This window comes from Pelophylax lessonae (genome assembly GCF_965119305.1).
Source record: "Pelophylax lessonae genome assembly, chromosome: 5".
NCBI classification, from domain to species: Eukaryota; Metazoa; Chordata; class Amphibia; order Anura; family Ranidae; genus Pelophylax; species Pelophylax lessonae.
The window spans coordinates 322,729,730-322,744,452 of NC_138772.1; the positions used below are offsets into that span (position 1 = coordinate 322,729,730).

At 42.4% G+C, this 14,723-nt stretch overlaps 1 protein-coding gene across 1 annotated transcript in view; it reads left to right on the forward strand.

Annotated features, from left to right (window-relative positions):
• The window catches only part of PRP4K (pre-mRNA processing factor kinase PRP4K), a 37,942-nt gene that overhangs the window by 10,728 nt on the left and 12,491 nt on the right, over positions 1–14,723 (forward strand). The window contains exons 2-4 of the mRNA XM_082259255.1: positions 4,341–5,501; positions 9,517–9,687; positions 12,924–13,082. Coding sequence (XP_082115381.1) covers positions 4,341–5,501; positions 9,517–9,687; positions 12,924–13,082 — 1,491 coding nt within the window. The remainder of the gene's footprint in view (positions 1–4,340; positions 5,502–9,516; positions 9,688–12,923; positions 13,083–14,723) is intronic.

The window sequence follows — 14,723 nt, forward strand, 5'->3', positions numbered from 1 at the left end:
CCATTTAACATGGTTTCCTATGGGTCTCGTTCACATCTGTGCATTTTATGGAAAGGGCCAGGGGCTTCTTTTTTTTTTTTTCCTCTTTTTTGATTCCATAGACTTGAATGGATCAAAAACGTGTATTGAAAAAACAAATGCACCTGGAATATGCAACCTGCATAGGTGTGAACCAGGCCTTAATGGATGTTGTGGTTACTTGCTTTAACCGGTTGCCGACTGCCGCAAGTACATATACTGCGGCGGTCAGCCCCGGCCAGGCAAAGTGACGTACCGGTACGTCACTAGCCTGGGAGCCAATAGCGGGCGAGCTCGCGCCGCCGGAGGCGCGCTCCCGCCTCGGCTCGTTCACGGGCACCTCCGTGCGTGTGACCGGCGGACCCGATGTCCGCCGGTCACTCGCGATCGTCCGCTGTGAAGGGAGAAAGGCAGGCGGCTAATGTAAACAAAGCCGCCTGTCATTCTTCCCTGTGTAAAAGCACTGATCTAACGGTCCTGCTATGTAGGACCGTTGATCTGTGCTGTTGCACACACAGCAACATCCCTGCACAGTTAGAAGCACGCCCCTAGGGACACACTTAACCCTCCCTCTCCAATAAAGTTAACCCCTTCCCTGCTAGTGTCATTTTTACAGTAACAGTCCATATGTATAGCACTGATTACTGTAGTAATGTCACTGGTACCCCCAAAAGTGTCAAAAATGTCAGTCAAGGGTCCGATCTGTCCTCCGCAATGTCGCAGTCCCGCAAAAAAAATCGCAGATCGCCGCCATTACTCGTTAAAAAAAAAAACAACAAAAATGACAAAAATCTTTCCCTTAGTAAACGCAATAACTTTTACGCAAACCAATCAAAATACGCTTATTGTGATTTTTTTTTTTTTTACCAAACATAGGTAGCAGAAAACAAATTGGCCAAGAATTAAAAATTTTTTTGATTTTTTACATTTTTGGGGGGGGGGGGGGGAATTTCATATAAAAAAAAATGTGAAAAATATTGTTATTTTTGCTAAATTGTCGCCCTTTTTTTGATTAGAGCGCATGATCAAAAATCGCACAGGTGATCAAATACCACCAAAAGAAAGCTCTATTTGTGGGGAAAAAAAGGATGTCAAATTTGTTTAGGTACAGCGTCGCACGACCGCGCAATTGTCCGTTAAAGTCACGCAGTGCCGAATCGCAAAATACCCCCTGGTCAGGGAGGGGGTAAAATCTTCCGGGGCTTAAGTGGTTAAAACTCAGGTTTTAATGCATTTTTCTGAACATGCGTTGATGTATACCTTTTTGTTTTCTTTACACATGTCCAGCAAATTCAGCAGTGTTCTGTAGTGCTTTTGCTACTGTGCACCAGGTTCCGCACTGCCATCTTCCTCTCTGACATTATCGGGAGCTGAATGTCTCTTCTTGGTTCTTGCCCTCTTGATGACATATTGTATACGCTGTATATTGCTACTAGCAGGGCTCGACAAATCCCAGGCGCCAGGTCGCATTGTCGACTAGAAATTGAGTCCTGGGCACCTAGGATTTTGTGAGCCATCTGCTATCGGGCATCGGGATGCCGCTTCGCTGATCCAGAGATATGAAATCCCTGCGGCTCCTATCTATACTTCCCAGTGTACAGACAAGAGGCATTCTAATTGGTCAGCACCGTCACATGGAAGGAGCTGACCAATCAGAACTGGCCTCCTCTTCTCCAATTTCAGCACATCCATAGGAGGATGCACTGCTCGACCTCTGCCACGGTCAGCCCTCCTCATTGCGGTCACCCAGCACACAGCTATCTGACATCGGGTAAGACTGCCAGGTCCATGGCTGAGTGGTGCGTCAGGCGGGGGAATGGTGTACTTGGCCTAGGCTCTTTACAGAATTTAATGTCAGCCGCACCCTGCCCCACTGCTCCAGCTTGCTTGCCTGGGTGTCACTGCTTCCTCCTCCTGGGGGAGATGGGAATACAGACCAAGCCCATCCTGCCCTGGCTGAGGGAAGGGCACCACCTTCAAATAGATGTGTGTGGGGGAGCCGAGCATGCGATCAATGAACATATACACATCTGCCTGAGAGATTAACTCCCCCTTTCTCCCCCTCCCTCCCTCTGTTTCCCCCTCTCCCCTTCTCCACCTCCCTTCCCTTCTCTCTCTCGCTCCCCCCTTTCCCCTTCTCGCTCTCCTCTTCTCCTACCTTCTCGCTCCTCTTCTCCTCCCTGCTTTTTTTTTTTCTGTGTGCGTGGCAGCTGATTTGAAAAACTGGCTCCAAACTTTAACTGGCTCCTTGATTCAAAGAAAATGTGTCAAGCCCTGGCTACTAGGCCTCCTGGTGTGCATGATGAAGTATTCCTGGAGGCTGCAGGTAGCTGTAAGACCTCGATCTCACCTAGGTGAGAATTCTAGACATGCCAGGAGGGTGACCCAAAAAAAATATTTAAAAGAAATGTTCAATTTATACATCAAAATGTTTGGTGTTTTTTTTTTTTTTTTTTACAATCCCTGTCACAATTCCCCCATCATACTGCCCCCCTCCTGTCGCAATACCCCCCCCCCCCCCATCATACTTCTTATCCATCACACTGCCCCCCTTCTGTCATACTACCTCCTTGTTACACTAACCCCCTGCTTTCACAGTGCCCCCTCTCCAGCCCCCTTTTTTTTTTCCATGAACGGACACAGTGAGCTATTTCTGTCCATTCATTCTGTGCAGCTGAGGCTGCAGAGATGGAGATTGAGGGCCCTGGACTTGGAGGAGGCAGGGGCCCTTCATAGTTTCTTGCACCGGGGCCTTGAACGTTCTAGTTACGCCTGTGCTTTAACCACTTCTGGACCGGAAGGTTTTACCCCCTTAATATGCCCCCCTACCTGTCACACTGCGTGCCCCCCCACCTGTCACACTGCACGCGCCCCCCCCCCCCACCTGTCGCACTGCCCCTCCACACCCCAGACCTGTCACACTGTATATTGATTGGTTTGCGCAAAAGTTATCGCGTCTACAAACTAGGGGAAAGATATGTCATTTTTATTTTTTTTCGTGGAAGAGAGCTGACCTGATGCCATATAAGTACGGCGGCTGATCGGCAAGTGGTTAAACATGAAGAAGGCATTCACATGTCTCATTCCATCATGTATCCAAAAAATATGAGGATTAATTTGCATTTTAGGGCAGCAGGCAGGGCCATGCAAATCATTGCATTGCATCGCATCAAAACCAGATGCATATTCAGAGGTATAGTGCAAATATAGTCAAATATTACACAGCCATATATTCTAAGCTGCATACAGCAGTTTGGAAAAATAAGATGCAAGAATACATCTTCCTTTTGGCATATGTGATGGAATGAGAGTTTTACTGTGCTGCACACTGATTTATTTGTAGGACTATCCTTCCCACCGTAATCTGTAGAGTTATAATGTCTTGTGCCCTTCCTTTAGAAGGCATAGGTTCCATTAACTGCACTTATGGCCAAAAAGCCTGAAACAGCTGTATGAAGGTTGGAATAAATGGATCTTTATTAGGTTATATTTGTGCTACACACCAGCAGATTTTGATATACACCGGACCAACAGGGCGAAAGGAGGAATAATCTTCTTATTTTTGGCATGTGTAATGGAATGAGACATGTGAATACCCTGTGCTGATTAGAGTAGGGCCTTTTTGATTGTTTTGTTCCCTTCTCATTTTAACTTACATGATGTTTGTTTACATGACCATCACATTGAATTGCCTGGTTGTTGTAAAGGCAGAAGGTTTTTTCTTTTTACCTTACTGCATTCTATGGAAACGGACTGCATGTCTGTTTCCATCTGATCATCATCCGATCCTACCCGCTGGCCGGGTGGCGAACATATCGCCATTAGTATATTTTCAGCAGATTTTGTCAGATTGGATGCCCGACAGTGTTTGCTGACATCCACCGCCTCATTAAGGACAATGGGTGGCCCGATCGGGTCCACTGGAAAAATGGACAGGTGGGCCCGTTTCGTCTGCTGGAGAGATAGGGGCCTTATGAACACTCAAAGCAGGGTTTAGGTATGCATTAGTGCGTCCACAGCAAGCGGTTTGCTATGGGAGCACTCAGGGAAAGGGGGGGATGCAAAGGGCAGGTGAGTAAAACATGTTTGCTATTTAAAAAAAAAAAAAATATATATATATATATATATATATATATATATATATATATATATATATATATATATATATATATATATATATAGGCTTTATAATCATGTTGCTATTTTTCTTAAGAGCAGATTGATTGTTAGCAGTTTTAAGTAAGTAAAAATCGAATTATTTTTTCTAAGCTTTAAACTTGCTTAACGGTAATGTGACTGAGATGTGTTGATCTTGTTTACAGAATGGAAGATGGTGATATATCTGAGAGAAGCATTGATGAAAATGGTGAAGTGTCAGAGGAAGAACAGCCTCAGATTATTAAGCACAATAAACACAAGAAAAAGAAACACAAGCATCGGAGCAAGCATAAAAAACACAAACACTCTTCTGAAGAGGACAAAGATAAAAAACACAAACATAAACATAAGCATAAGAAACATAAACGGAAAGTTGTTGCTGACAAAGATGGCATTTCACCCTTAAAAAGAGCAAAGCTTGATGACTTTGCATTGCTGGAGGACCTTGAAAAGCAAAGAGCTTTGATTAAAGCAGAGCTTGATAACGAGTTAATGGAAGGTAAAGTGCAGTCTGGCATGGGCTTGATATTGCAGGGGTACAATTCAGGGTCTGAAGAAGAAGGGGAGATTAATGAAAGAATTCGCAATGGCAAGAGAGTGTCCAAGTCAAACCTAAAAGCAAAACAGGATCTTTACTCAAAAAATACTTCTAAAAAAAGGTCTAGGAGCAAGTCCAAAGAGAAGACAAAGCACAAGACTGAAAAGAAAAAACCTAAAGCCAATTCCGAAGCTGTTAAAGAAAAACCACCTAGGAGTAGGTCCAAGGAACGGCGAAAATCTAAAAGTCCCTCTAAAAAGAATCGATCTCAGGAGCAGCCTAAAAAGTCACCAGCATTGCGAAGGCAATCTCCTGAAAAAAATATAAGGTCTAAGTCCCCCCCTGAGGATAGAGTCAAAACAAGAGACAAGAAGAAATCACCTGTAGCTACTGAAAACAAAGTAAAAGATCGTAGTAGGAAGTCTAAATCTCCTTTGCCAAGGCGAAGCAAATCCAAAGAAAGGAGGTCAAAGTCTAAAGAGCACAAACCCAGAAGGTCTGAATCGGAGAAGGAAAAGAAGCTCCTTCCCAAGTCACCTTCAAAAGATGCCTCTTCTGGCAAAGAAAACCGCTCACCAGGACGCCGACCAGCCCGCAGCCCAAAAGCAAGGAGTCTATCTCCCAAACAGCGTGATAGGACTTTGAGGCATAGTAGATCCCCACTTGCTCATGATAGGAAGACTAAACAGTCTCCGCCTCGAACACAGTCCCCCCCAAGGAGAGCAAAGAGCAAATCTATAGAAAGGAAAAGATGGGAACCAGAGAGAAGGCGCTTGTCTTCACCTAGGTAAACACATTTATGCTTTGGTTACATTTATGTAATTGTTGAATGATAATTTAACATGTCACTGGACACTTTACTGACAGTCCCTGAAGAGACACCAATGGAGTGATGTCACCCAACCAGCAGATGCAGTTCAGTCCATATGAGTTGTACCTGTTAATTGGATATCTTTGGCCCTTCAGTGGCTGTTGATCCTCCATGTAGACCCACTAAAGGACGTGAGGAAGTTTTTTTTTTTCTAATACTTCAAACAACACCCAACTGAAAATTTTGGGTGGAATTAAAGAACTTCACAAATCTTCTTTAATCGAGAATTTGGCAACATAAAACACATCCTATATGGCGGCAGTCCAATGAGCAAATGTGACTGCTCCCATCTACATAAATTTAACAGCTAAGCTTATCGATTTTACATCGTTTGACTTCCTCCCCAGAACATGTGTGCCGTACAGGCCGCACCGCGGAGCTATCTGTTACCCGCTGTGTCCAGTGGATAACAGATCAGTGTATCAGTCTGTTGCCGGTACCATGTGATCACTGTGACCAATCACAGCAGATCACATGACCATTGTAAACAATGGATGGCTTCCATTCATTGTGTACTATTGTGTTGTTTTCTGTGATTAGTCACAGTGATTACATGGTATAGACAGGGCCAATCATAGCCCATCTGTACCATGTGATTAGCTGTGGCTTATCACAATAGTAAATGCTGAATAAATGGATTTCATTCAGTAAAAATGGTTGTTTATAACAGTGATATTCACTGTTTTAAGCAATCATAAAAAAAAATACTGATCACCTCCATATAGTAGTACGGTGTTACTATAGTCACAGTATGCAAAAAAAATTAAATAAAAATCATTAAAAAAAGAAAAACAAAATGTAAAAATTACTATTTATTTATTTTTTCATACTGTGTCACCAATCAGTGTCCCTGATTACCACCAGAATAGTTATGATTACACTTTACTGCCCTGGTGACAGTATGTAAAAATATGTAAAAAAAAAAAAAAAAAAAACTAATTGTGACATTTTTTTTTATATTTTGTTTCAGTTTTTGTGAAAATGACATTGTAACAAAATTAAACTTTGAAGAAACTCTCCATGCTTCTTACTAAATACCTTGGACTGCCTCAATTTATGCTGTCCTGGCATTTTTGGGCCTCAAGAAATGAGATAGGCTGTCAGTACATCATGATTGATCAGTTCAAAGTAGGAGAGCGCTAAAAGCTGAAAACTGGCCTGGGCAAGAAGGGGATTAGAGTGCCCAGTATTGAAGTAGTTAAACCGTGCCTATTTGTTTAGAGCTTTATCCCTTTCCCACACCCACCTATATTGGGAGGATGTTAAAGTCCTGTGTTTGAAGCTGCAGCATCTTCTGGAGGTCTGATTTTCAGAAGGGAGCTGCAGACTACTTTGGAGAGGGAGGGAAAGCATTTGGTTGGTGATAGCTGTAGGTGGTTACCAAATGGTTGACTTAACCCCATCACTGCCACACTTTTACAGTTGAGCAGTAAAAATAATAAATTAACAGATTGTCCTCTATTTAGAAACAAATCTGGACAGGTGTAAAGACGTCCAGTCAGTTTGATTTACTGGGAAATCTGCGGTGGTAGTGCAGTGGCCGTCTCCTGGTCCCTGGGCTCACCTATTTCCTCTTTGGGACCAGCATCGTTGGAAGACACTGGGGCTCTTTAGGATAGCCGAGTAGGTGAAGGAGATCGTGGAACAACGCTGAACTGAGAATGAGTCTGTAAGTGCTCCGCTCTGAGCACTTTTGGGTTCAGAACTGTTAAGAGTGCCCAGATGTATATTGTCTCTACTTAGGGTAGTGGCAGGGGAGCTTTAATTTTTTTTTATTTTTTATTAAAATGTTTTTACACTTTTTTTTTTTTTTTAATTCAACATTATTGCTCACAAAGGATGAACAATAATCCCTTGTGATAGCTTGGGCAGCAACATTCTCTTGATGCAGGGATCTGGGGGACCCATGATCCCTCCTCTGCCCTCCAAGGCAGCTGATGAAACACAGATCGGTTTTATAAGCTACCCTTCCTGGCTAGTAATGGCGAAACAAAACAGTAAGTGACGAAATACTAATTTCCAGTGTCATTTGTCACAGAGCAGGGGGAGCAATGGATGTTACAGGCCTTCCGAGTCTTGTAAAAGTGATCGGGTGGTTGTAGAGCCGCTCAGATCACTTTTACAGTAAAGCCAATTGCCGGCTGAATATTGCACGCTGGACAATAGGTGGTTAAATAGGAACTGTGAACTCTGGAAGCTGTACCCAAAATAAAGCTGGCAGAAGGCAAATGGTCATCTGTATTGCCCGTGGTCTTTCTGCAGCTGATTTTACCCCTTTTTAAAAAAAAAATTAAAGGGTAAGTGCACTTACAGTACTGTGCAAAAAGTTTGGGGAGGTGTGAAACAATGCTGTTAATAAAGATGGCTTTAAGAAATGGAAGTGTTAATAGTTTATTTTATCAATTAACAAAATAAGTTAAAAAAAAAAAAGTAATTAGAAGAGAAATCCAAATCAGTAATTTGGTGTGACCACCCTTTGCTTCAAAAGAGCATCACTTAATCCATATAAAAGCCATATAGAAGTCTGTAGGGTTGTATTACACAGGCACATCCAGGAGAGGCAGACTTTTATCATAGGATGTAAACAAACACTTGAGGCTGCTGCTGTTGACTCTCATTAAGTAAGAATCTGGGGAGGGTAAGATCGTGTAGGTGAGTCTAAAAGGGCAAACACTTCACTCAAATTTTATATAATTTTTAGGCAAATAGAGATTTGTGGTGATGATTTTGGTCTTTTTCTTTTACTAGTTAAAGTTGTATATAGTAAAGAAAATGCCTTACTTTTCTGTTAAACATACCCTATACAAATGCCAAGGCATTCCAAAACCCCCCAAAATGACCCCTTGGAAAAGTAGTAACGCTAGAGTTATCTTCACTTTTTTGCCACTATTTATTTGGAAATTAAGAAATATGCTAGTATATAGGGGTGGGCCTAGTAATAGTGCACTAGATACTGGGCATCATTAAATGTCCAGGTCACACACAGGGAGAGGTGAAAGAGTTAATGTACAGATCACATAGTCACAGACTAGAAATGAGGGGGAGGTTGCACAAGTGTTAAAAAAAACAGTCCCAAGTTCATTTTAAATCTCAAACTGATAACCTTCTTTTCCTGATCCCTTCATTTTTTTTTTTTCCATAAAACACTTCCTTCACAATGAAGAAAGGACAGGCTCTCAGATGTAATCAGTACTGTACACTGTTAACATTTGTGATTGGTCATCCTGTGTTTATAAGGTACAGAGCTGCTTGGCTTGACTCTGTAACTATGTTTGTGATGTACGATGATAAGTGACAGCCATCATCCTCTCTATTTGTCCTGTTTACCATTATCATTGAACGTAAAAGAAACTCTCAAAATTTGGATTGTCCCCAGAAAAGTAATGGAGAGGAAATATTCCAATAGGGACCTCTGGGGGTCCCCAAGAAATTACCTAATTTGCAGAGACTTCTCTCCATGTTTTTAACTAATTCTCCCCAATGGGACAACAATGGCAAAAAATAAACCTTACAGGGATTATAACCCTACCTTACTCTATCCAAAATTAAAAAAAAAAAAAGTGTTGCCTATAGTTCTGCTTTAACCATATTGCAGAAAATAAAATTAACCTTTTTTAACCGATTTTAAGAAAACCTGGTACAAGAAATACAAGATGTGGGCTGACATTGCATCCGAATATGCAGATAATAGGGTTTGACATCACTTGCTACATGCTTGTTTTGTGGCAATTTACGTTCTCAAGAGGACATCCGCAATGACAGCTTGCATCATTTTCTCATAAAAGGTTCTATTTTACCATTCCTAAATTATTTATGCGCAAAGCATAAATCGGCTTTGCTCTTAAAAAAATAACTATGTGGTCCATTGTTGAAGTTTTATGGTATCTTTTATGTATTTATTGTTCATAAAGTATTAGTTATGTTTATTTAGATCGCGAGCCAGAGATGAGGGGCTTACAAGACATGATAGAACAAAAGAAACAAGCCCTCCTCGGTGGTCTCCTAGAAGACGTTCAAGTAGGTCACCTCTAAGAAGAAGATCACGGTCACCTATTAGGCGTAGTAGATCACCCCGTCGAAGGAGCAGATCTCCTCACAGGAGGTAAGTTAATTGTGCAATTGAAAAGGCAGCAATTGGTTCTGATTTCAGTTAAGGTGATATTAAACATTAAACTCCCTACTCCTGCAGCATCCTGCTGTACAAAAAAGGAGAGCTGCATTGTTATACTGCCAGTGTCAATAAACACACAAGATTCCTTGTTACTATTGGAGTGATCTTTCTTAAGCTGGATACACACTATACAACTTTTGTTGGTAGATTTCCTTTGGATTTACCTTCAACTATGTAGTGAATGGGCCTACCTAATTGCATACGAATTGTAAGCGTTCACAGGTTTGACCTCATTATATGGTTTTGGGAAATCTAAAGGAAAAAAATGTAAAGAAAATTGTATAGCGTGTATCCAGCTTTAGACTCAAGTTGGCCATAAGAGGATCGAATCTCGGCCGGTTCAACAGGGAACAACCGAGATTTGTCCTGCCTGACTGCCGCCCCCCCCCACCTGAACACTGCGATGTGAGAGCAGCACTGATCGGGAACTGGTTGGCTGCTGGCTTTCCAGCATGCACGTTCAGCAGGAGCCGGCCAAACCGGCTGGCATTCACACAGGCCAAATATCGGCCAGTTTTTATTGAACCGATCGATGTCGGCCAGCATTTGGCCCGTGTGAATGAATGGTAGTCTCTATACAGAGTCAGACTCCCATGTCATTCATTAGAATGCAGTCCAGAATGCAGAGAAAGGGACTGTCTTTAGTCCCCTTCTCTGTCTCAAAAAAAAAACTTTAGGAAGTGCCTTTTCACATGGGCTGTCCGATCAGGTCCACCTGTCAATTTTTTTAGGCCGATCTGATCAAACACTTCAGTCTCCCCTATAAAGCAGCAAATGTCAGCGGTGACATGTTCACTGACATCCGCTGGTATCCGATCCTGTCCGCAAGATCCAGACGGATGGTGGTCCTATTTTCCATCCATCTGGCGGATTGGATCTTGTGAAAACAGGCGGTCAGTTTTTGCCTGATTTCCCCAAAGGGGAAAGCTGGACTGGCTCACTCTCTTCTCTGCACAGTGAGCTGAGACTGACCTGTCATCCACCTGCTCAGCGGGGATCAGTGGAGCGATCCCCTACTGAGCAAGTGGATTTTATTCCACGGAGGTGCCCGTGTGAAAGGGGCCTAAGGGTAGATTTAGACATGCGCCTAAATCTCCCTTGCCTCTGAAGCCCGATCTGTGTTCGGATCACGCTCCAAAGGCTACCGACAGGTAGTGAGAAAGTGATGCAATGCCTCTTCACCACCTCTTTTACCCACCTTTTTGACGACAAATGCACTGCAACCGTATGCATTCAACGCAGTTGTGGGGCGTTTGCAGCACTTCCCTATTCACCTGAATGTGTAGCAACTGGAAGGAGGCATCACTACAAGTCAGGTCAACTTTGCCGCAGACACGAAGCATTGCACCCACAGCATGTTAACCCCCCCTCTTCTGCTGCCTATTGCAGCTTAAGGGGGGGCAAATGGGCGGCAGAAACGGCTCATTCGCACATTTTTCTGCCCCCCAACTGCAAGTGTAAACAAGGCCTAAGGCCACATTCATGCAGGGCATGCTACAGCTAGGCAGTGTTTAGATGCAAAGGAGTTCCGTGGATCCCCATGCAGGCCATCCCAGCAGCAGCTGCACAGAAATGCGCAGGTGTTCAGTGCATTACTATGCAGGCAGTCCCATCCATATCAATTGGGATACAGCAGCTGCATAGACACAGCCACTGTTCCCAACTTGACATCCATGTGGGTGCATATCCCAGTACTCACGACGTCTGCGTTTGGGGCCATGCACCTACACATGCACGGGTGTCTAGCCTGTCCTTGCAGGCGCTGCCATCCAAACTGTCATGAATAGGACTGCCTGCACAGGAATGCACAGAACACCTGTGCAGGTAAACACAGCCCCTTATGGGCGTATGCTTTAGAACACCCCATGTGAATGAGGCTTTGGTAGGAATATAGCAAGAGTTTTGTAAATAATGCCGTGTTTATGTGTGCAAATAAGGGTTTTAATGTGTTTGTTTTTTTTTTGAGAAAATAGCGATTTGATAAACATTTGCGCAAATATTATGTTGCCTTAAACATTCAGTAGAACCTTCTTTTTATTTGCTGGTCAGGTCCTCTCAGAAAATATATGGTTTGGGGGTTATTTTACAAACTTTGAAAGCTGTAAGGAAATAATAAAAAAGCAATAGAAAAATTAAAAAAATGGCCTGGCCAGCTAAGTTTAAAAGTGGAGCACAGGGCCTGGCAGTGAAAGGGTTAAACAGCATAGACACTTATTTTTAATGTTTTCCAATATTTTACCTGCTAAATGGGCCAGCCTGAAGAGATCTAGCAGGACTTAATTTTCTGACTAAAGTTCCATTTGTATGTTAATTTCCATAAGTAATATGTTAAAGCTAAATTACAGGTGTCGTTTTTTGCGTAGTTACATTGAGCCAGCTTGGACCAATATTGGCATATATTTTCCATACCTGGCTGACCCCTGTGGAACCAGAAAGTCACTGTCGTAGACTCCACTAATACAGTGATCCTTCCTGTCCTCCAGGACCTGTGCTAAGTGGCTACCCTACTGCATAGTTACCATATGCAGTTGCGTTCTCAGCACAAGCGCAATACAGAGGGCACCTATTTATTAATTTTTTATTACAGGTACTTGTATAGCGCCGCCAAGCTATGCAGTACATTACATATATATTGTACATTCACATCAGTCCCTGCCCTCAAGGAGCTTACAATCTAAGGTCCCGCACTCGCGTACATTTACATGCTAGGGCCAATTGAGACAGGAGCCCATGAACCAATATGTCTTTGGAGTGTGGGAGGAAAATGAGAGTACCCAAAGGAAACCCGCACAGTCACAGGGAGAACATGCAAACTTTGTGCAGGTAGTGCCGTGGTTGTGAATCAGATAGACAACCCTAATACTGCCAGGTAGAAGTGCCAGCCACTGTGCTGCCTTGTTTTTTTTTCACTGAATGCAAAGGTTTCCATGATTGGGCCAAACAATAAGCAGTGTGATTACTGTGCATTATATTTAAGAATTACATTTGCTTGGATGATTCCATACTGCTGTGTAAAAAGTGTAATTATAAAATGACTTGTGTCCCTGTTGCAATAATAATTGTATTTTATTCAGTTGTTGGCTGCATTTAAGGTCCACAGCTTAAATATTGCTGTGCAAAATTGCAAATAAGAAAATATTTGCTTCCAATTCTGTCATGCCCAACAGAGAGAGAGGCAGAAGAAGTAGATCACGTCTCCGAAGGAGGTCGCGCTCCCGTGGTGGCCGAAATCGCAGAAGGAGAAGCAGAAGTAAAGACAAAGAAGATAAGTTTAAAGGAAGCCTTTCTGAGGGAATGAAGATAGAACAAGAGTCATCTGATGAAAAGTATGAACTGTTTTATAAATAAGCCATTTGCTAACTAAGCTTAGTTTTATGTTGGTTTTTTCCTAGATGAGACTGTTATGTTTGATATTATAAAGAAGAAGAGACTGGTTATTTAGCAAAGTGAAAGTTTCCTGAGCTTGGTAAAGAAGTTAAGCTATTTCCACTTTTTAGTCGGCCATTCGTGTGCCTGAAAACCTACTGTTTTTTTTTTTCTTTGCACATAATTAGGTATTTAGAGTCAACACAACTTCACTGTATTTACTGAGCTACCTAAGCAGTCTGTTTAGTTAATCAATTAAATTAACTTGCAATAAAAGGGTCTTAGTGCCTCGCCAGCACTTTGTTTAGTATGTTGGCCATGGCTGAAGGGGATGTCATGTGAGTGCTATCTTTATCCAGAAAGTAATACAGGCAGAGACACTGATTTACTAAATGATTTGAGAATGTTCACACAATAAATTTTGTGAAAATGACAGTGAACCCTTACCCAATAACCACCTAAATATCACCATATGTGTGTGTGTGTGTGTGTATATATATATATATATATATATATATATATATATATATATATATATATATATACGGCCTCGTATTGAGGTGGTAATACCTGGATCATGGTTGCACCTACAATCATGAACCTGTTAATCTTTTCAGCTGGCGATTGTGTTTTATGTAAAAGTGATTCAAGCGGCTATACAGCCACCCTGGCAAGCTTTTGAGGAACACCCCATTGGGACACCTCCCTTTATAACCTTACACCACTCTGATCCTCCACTTTATTCTAGTGTCTGAAGGTGATGGACCTTAACTCCTTTGTGGAAAAATCTGCTTCACTAGATTATTATTGAATTCTTCAATCAACACCTCACTCTTTTGTAATGCCTACACAAGGAGTGTACTTAGATTGGTAAAACCTTGGGAGCCATGCCCGGACCTCACGCTGTATGGATTGCCTGTAATGTTTGTTTCAGTGGATCCTGCATGGACACTCACTTTGACACCTGGTATGCCTGACCAGTTCACGAACAGATAGAATGTGCAGTATATGATGATTGGGTTTCTCCTGAAAGTATTTTCACTCCTGCCAATATATTTGCTTAATTTATCCAGTGGAAAAAAAGTTTGCAAAGAACTGGGTTATTCCTGTTGTTTATCCTGCCATCTCAGTTCTAAACAAACATCTCACTGTACTTATTGAAAATGTTCTTTCTTTCAAAGATTCTTCAGTTAGAAAGTTTGTGAAACTCCTAAAGGCTGTCTTTAATCTTGCATTTTCAGCGCTGCAACCAGCTCTTTCAGTACAAAAGGAGCATCCCCCCATATGCTTTTCCAAGAAAGGACACCTGTTTGGAGACCAGTTTATCACAGTGGTCACCCGAGGAAAGGTTTTACTTCCACAAAAGAATATTCGAAAATGTTCTTCCTCAGGAGCCCCTAGCTCCTCAAAACGCAGAGCACATGTCCACGCTACCCGGGTTTAACTTCAAAGCTTAAGTCCATTTCGTCCTTTTGGCACAAGGCTTGGCCCGCAAAAGCCACAACGTATTCTCCAAAACCCTCTTCACAGTGAAGGGGCGCCCTCACTTCTAAGAGAGAGGGATGTCTGTTATACTTTGCCTCCCTGTGGGTCCCAGACCA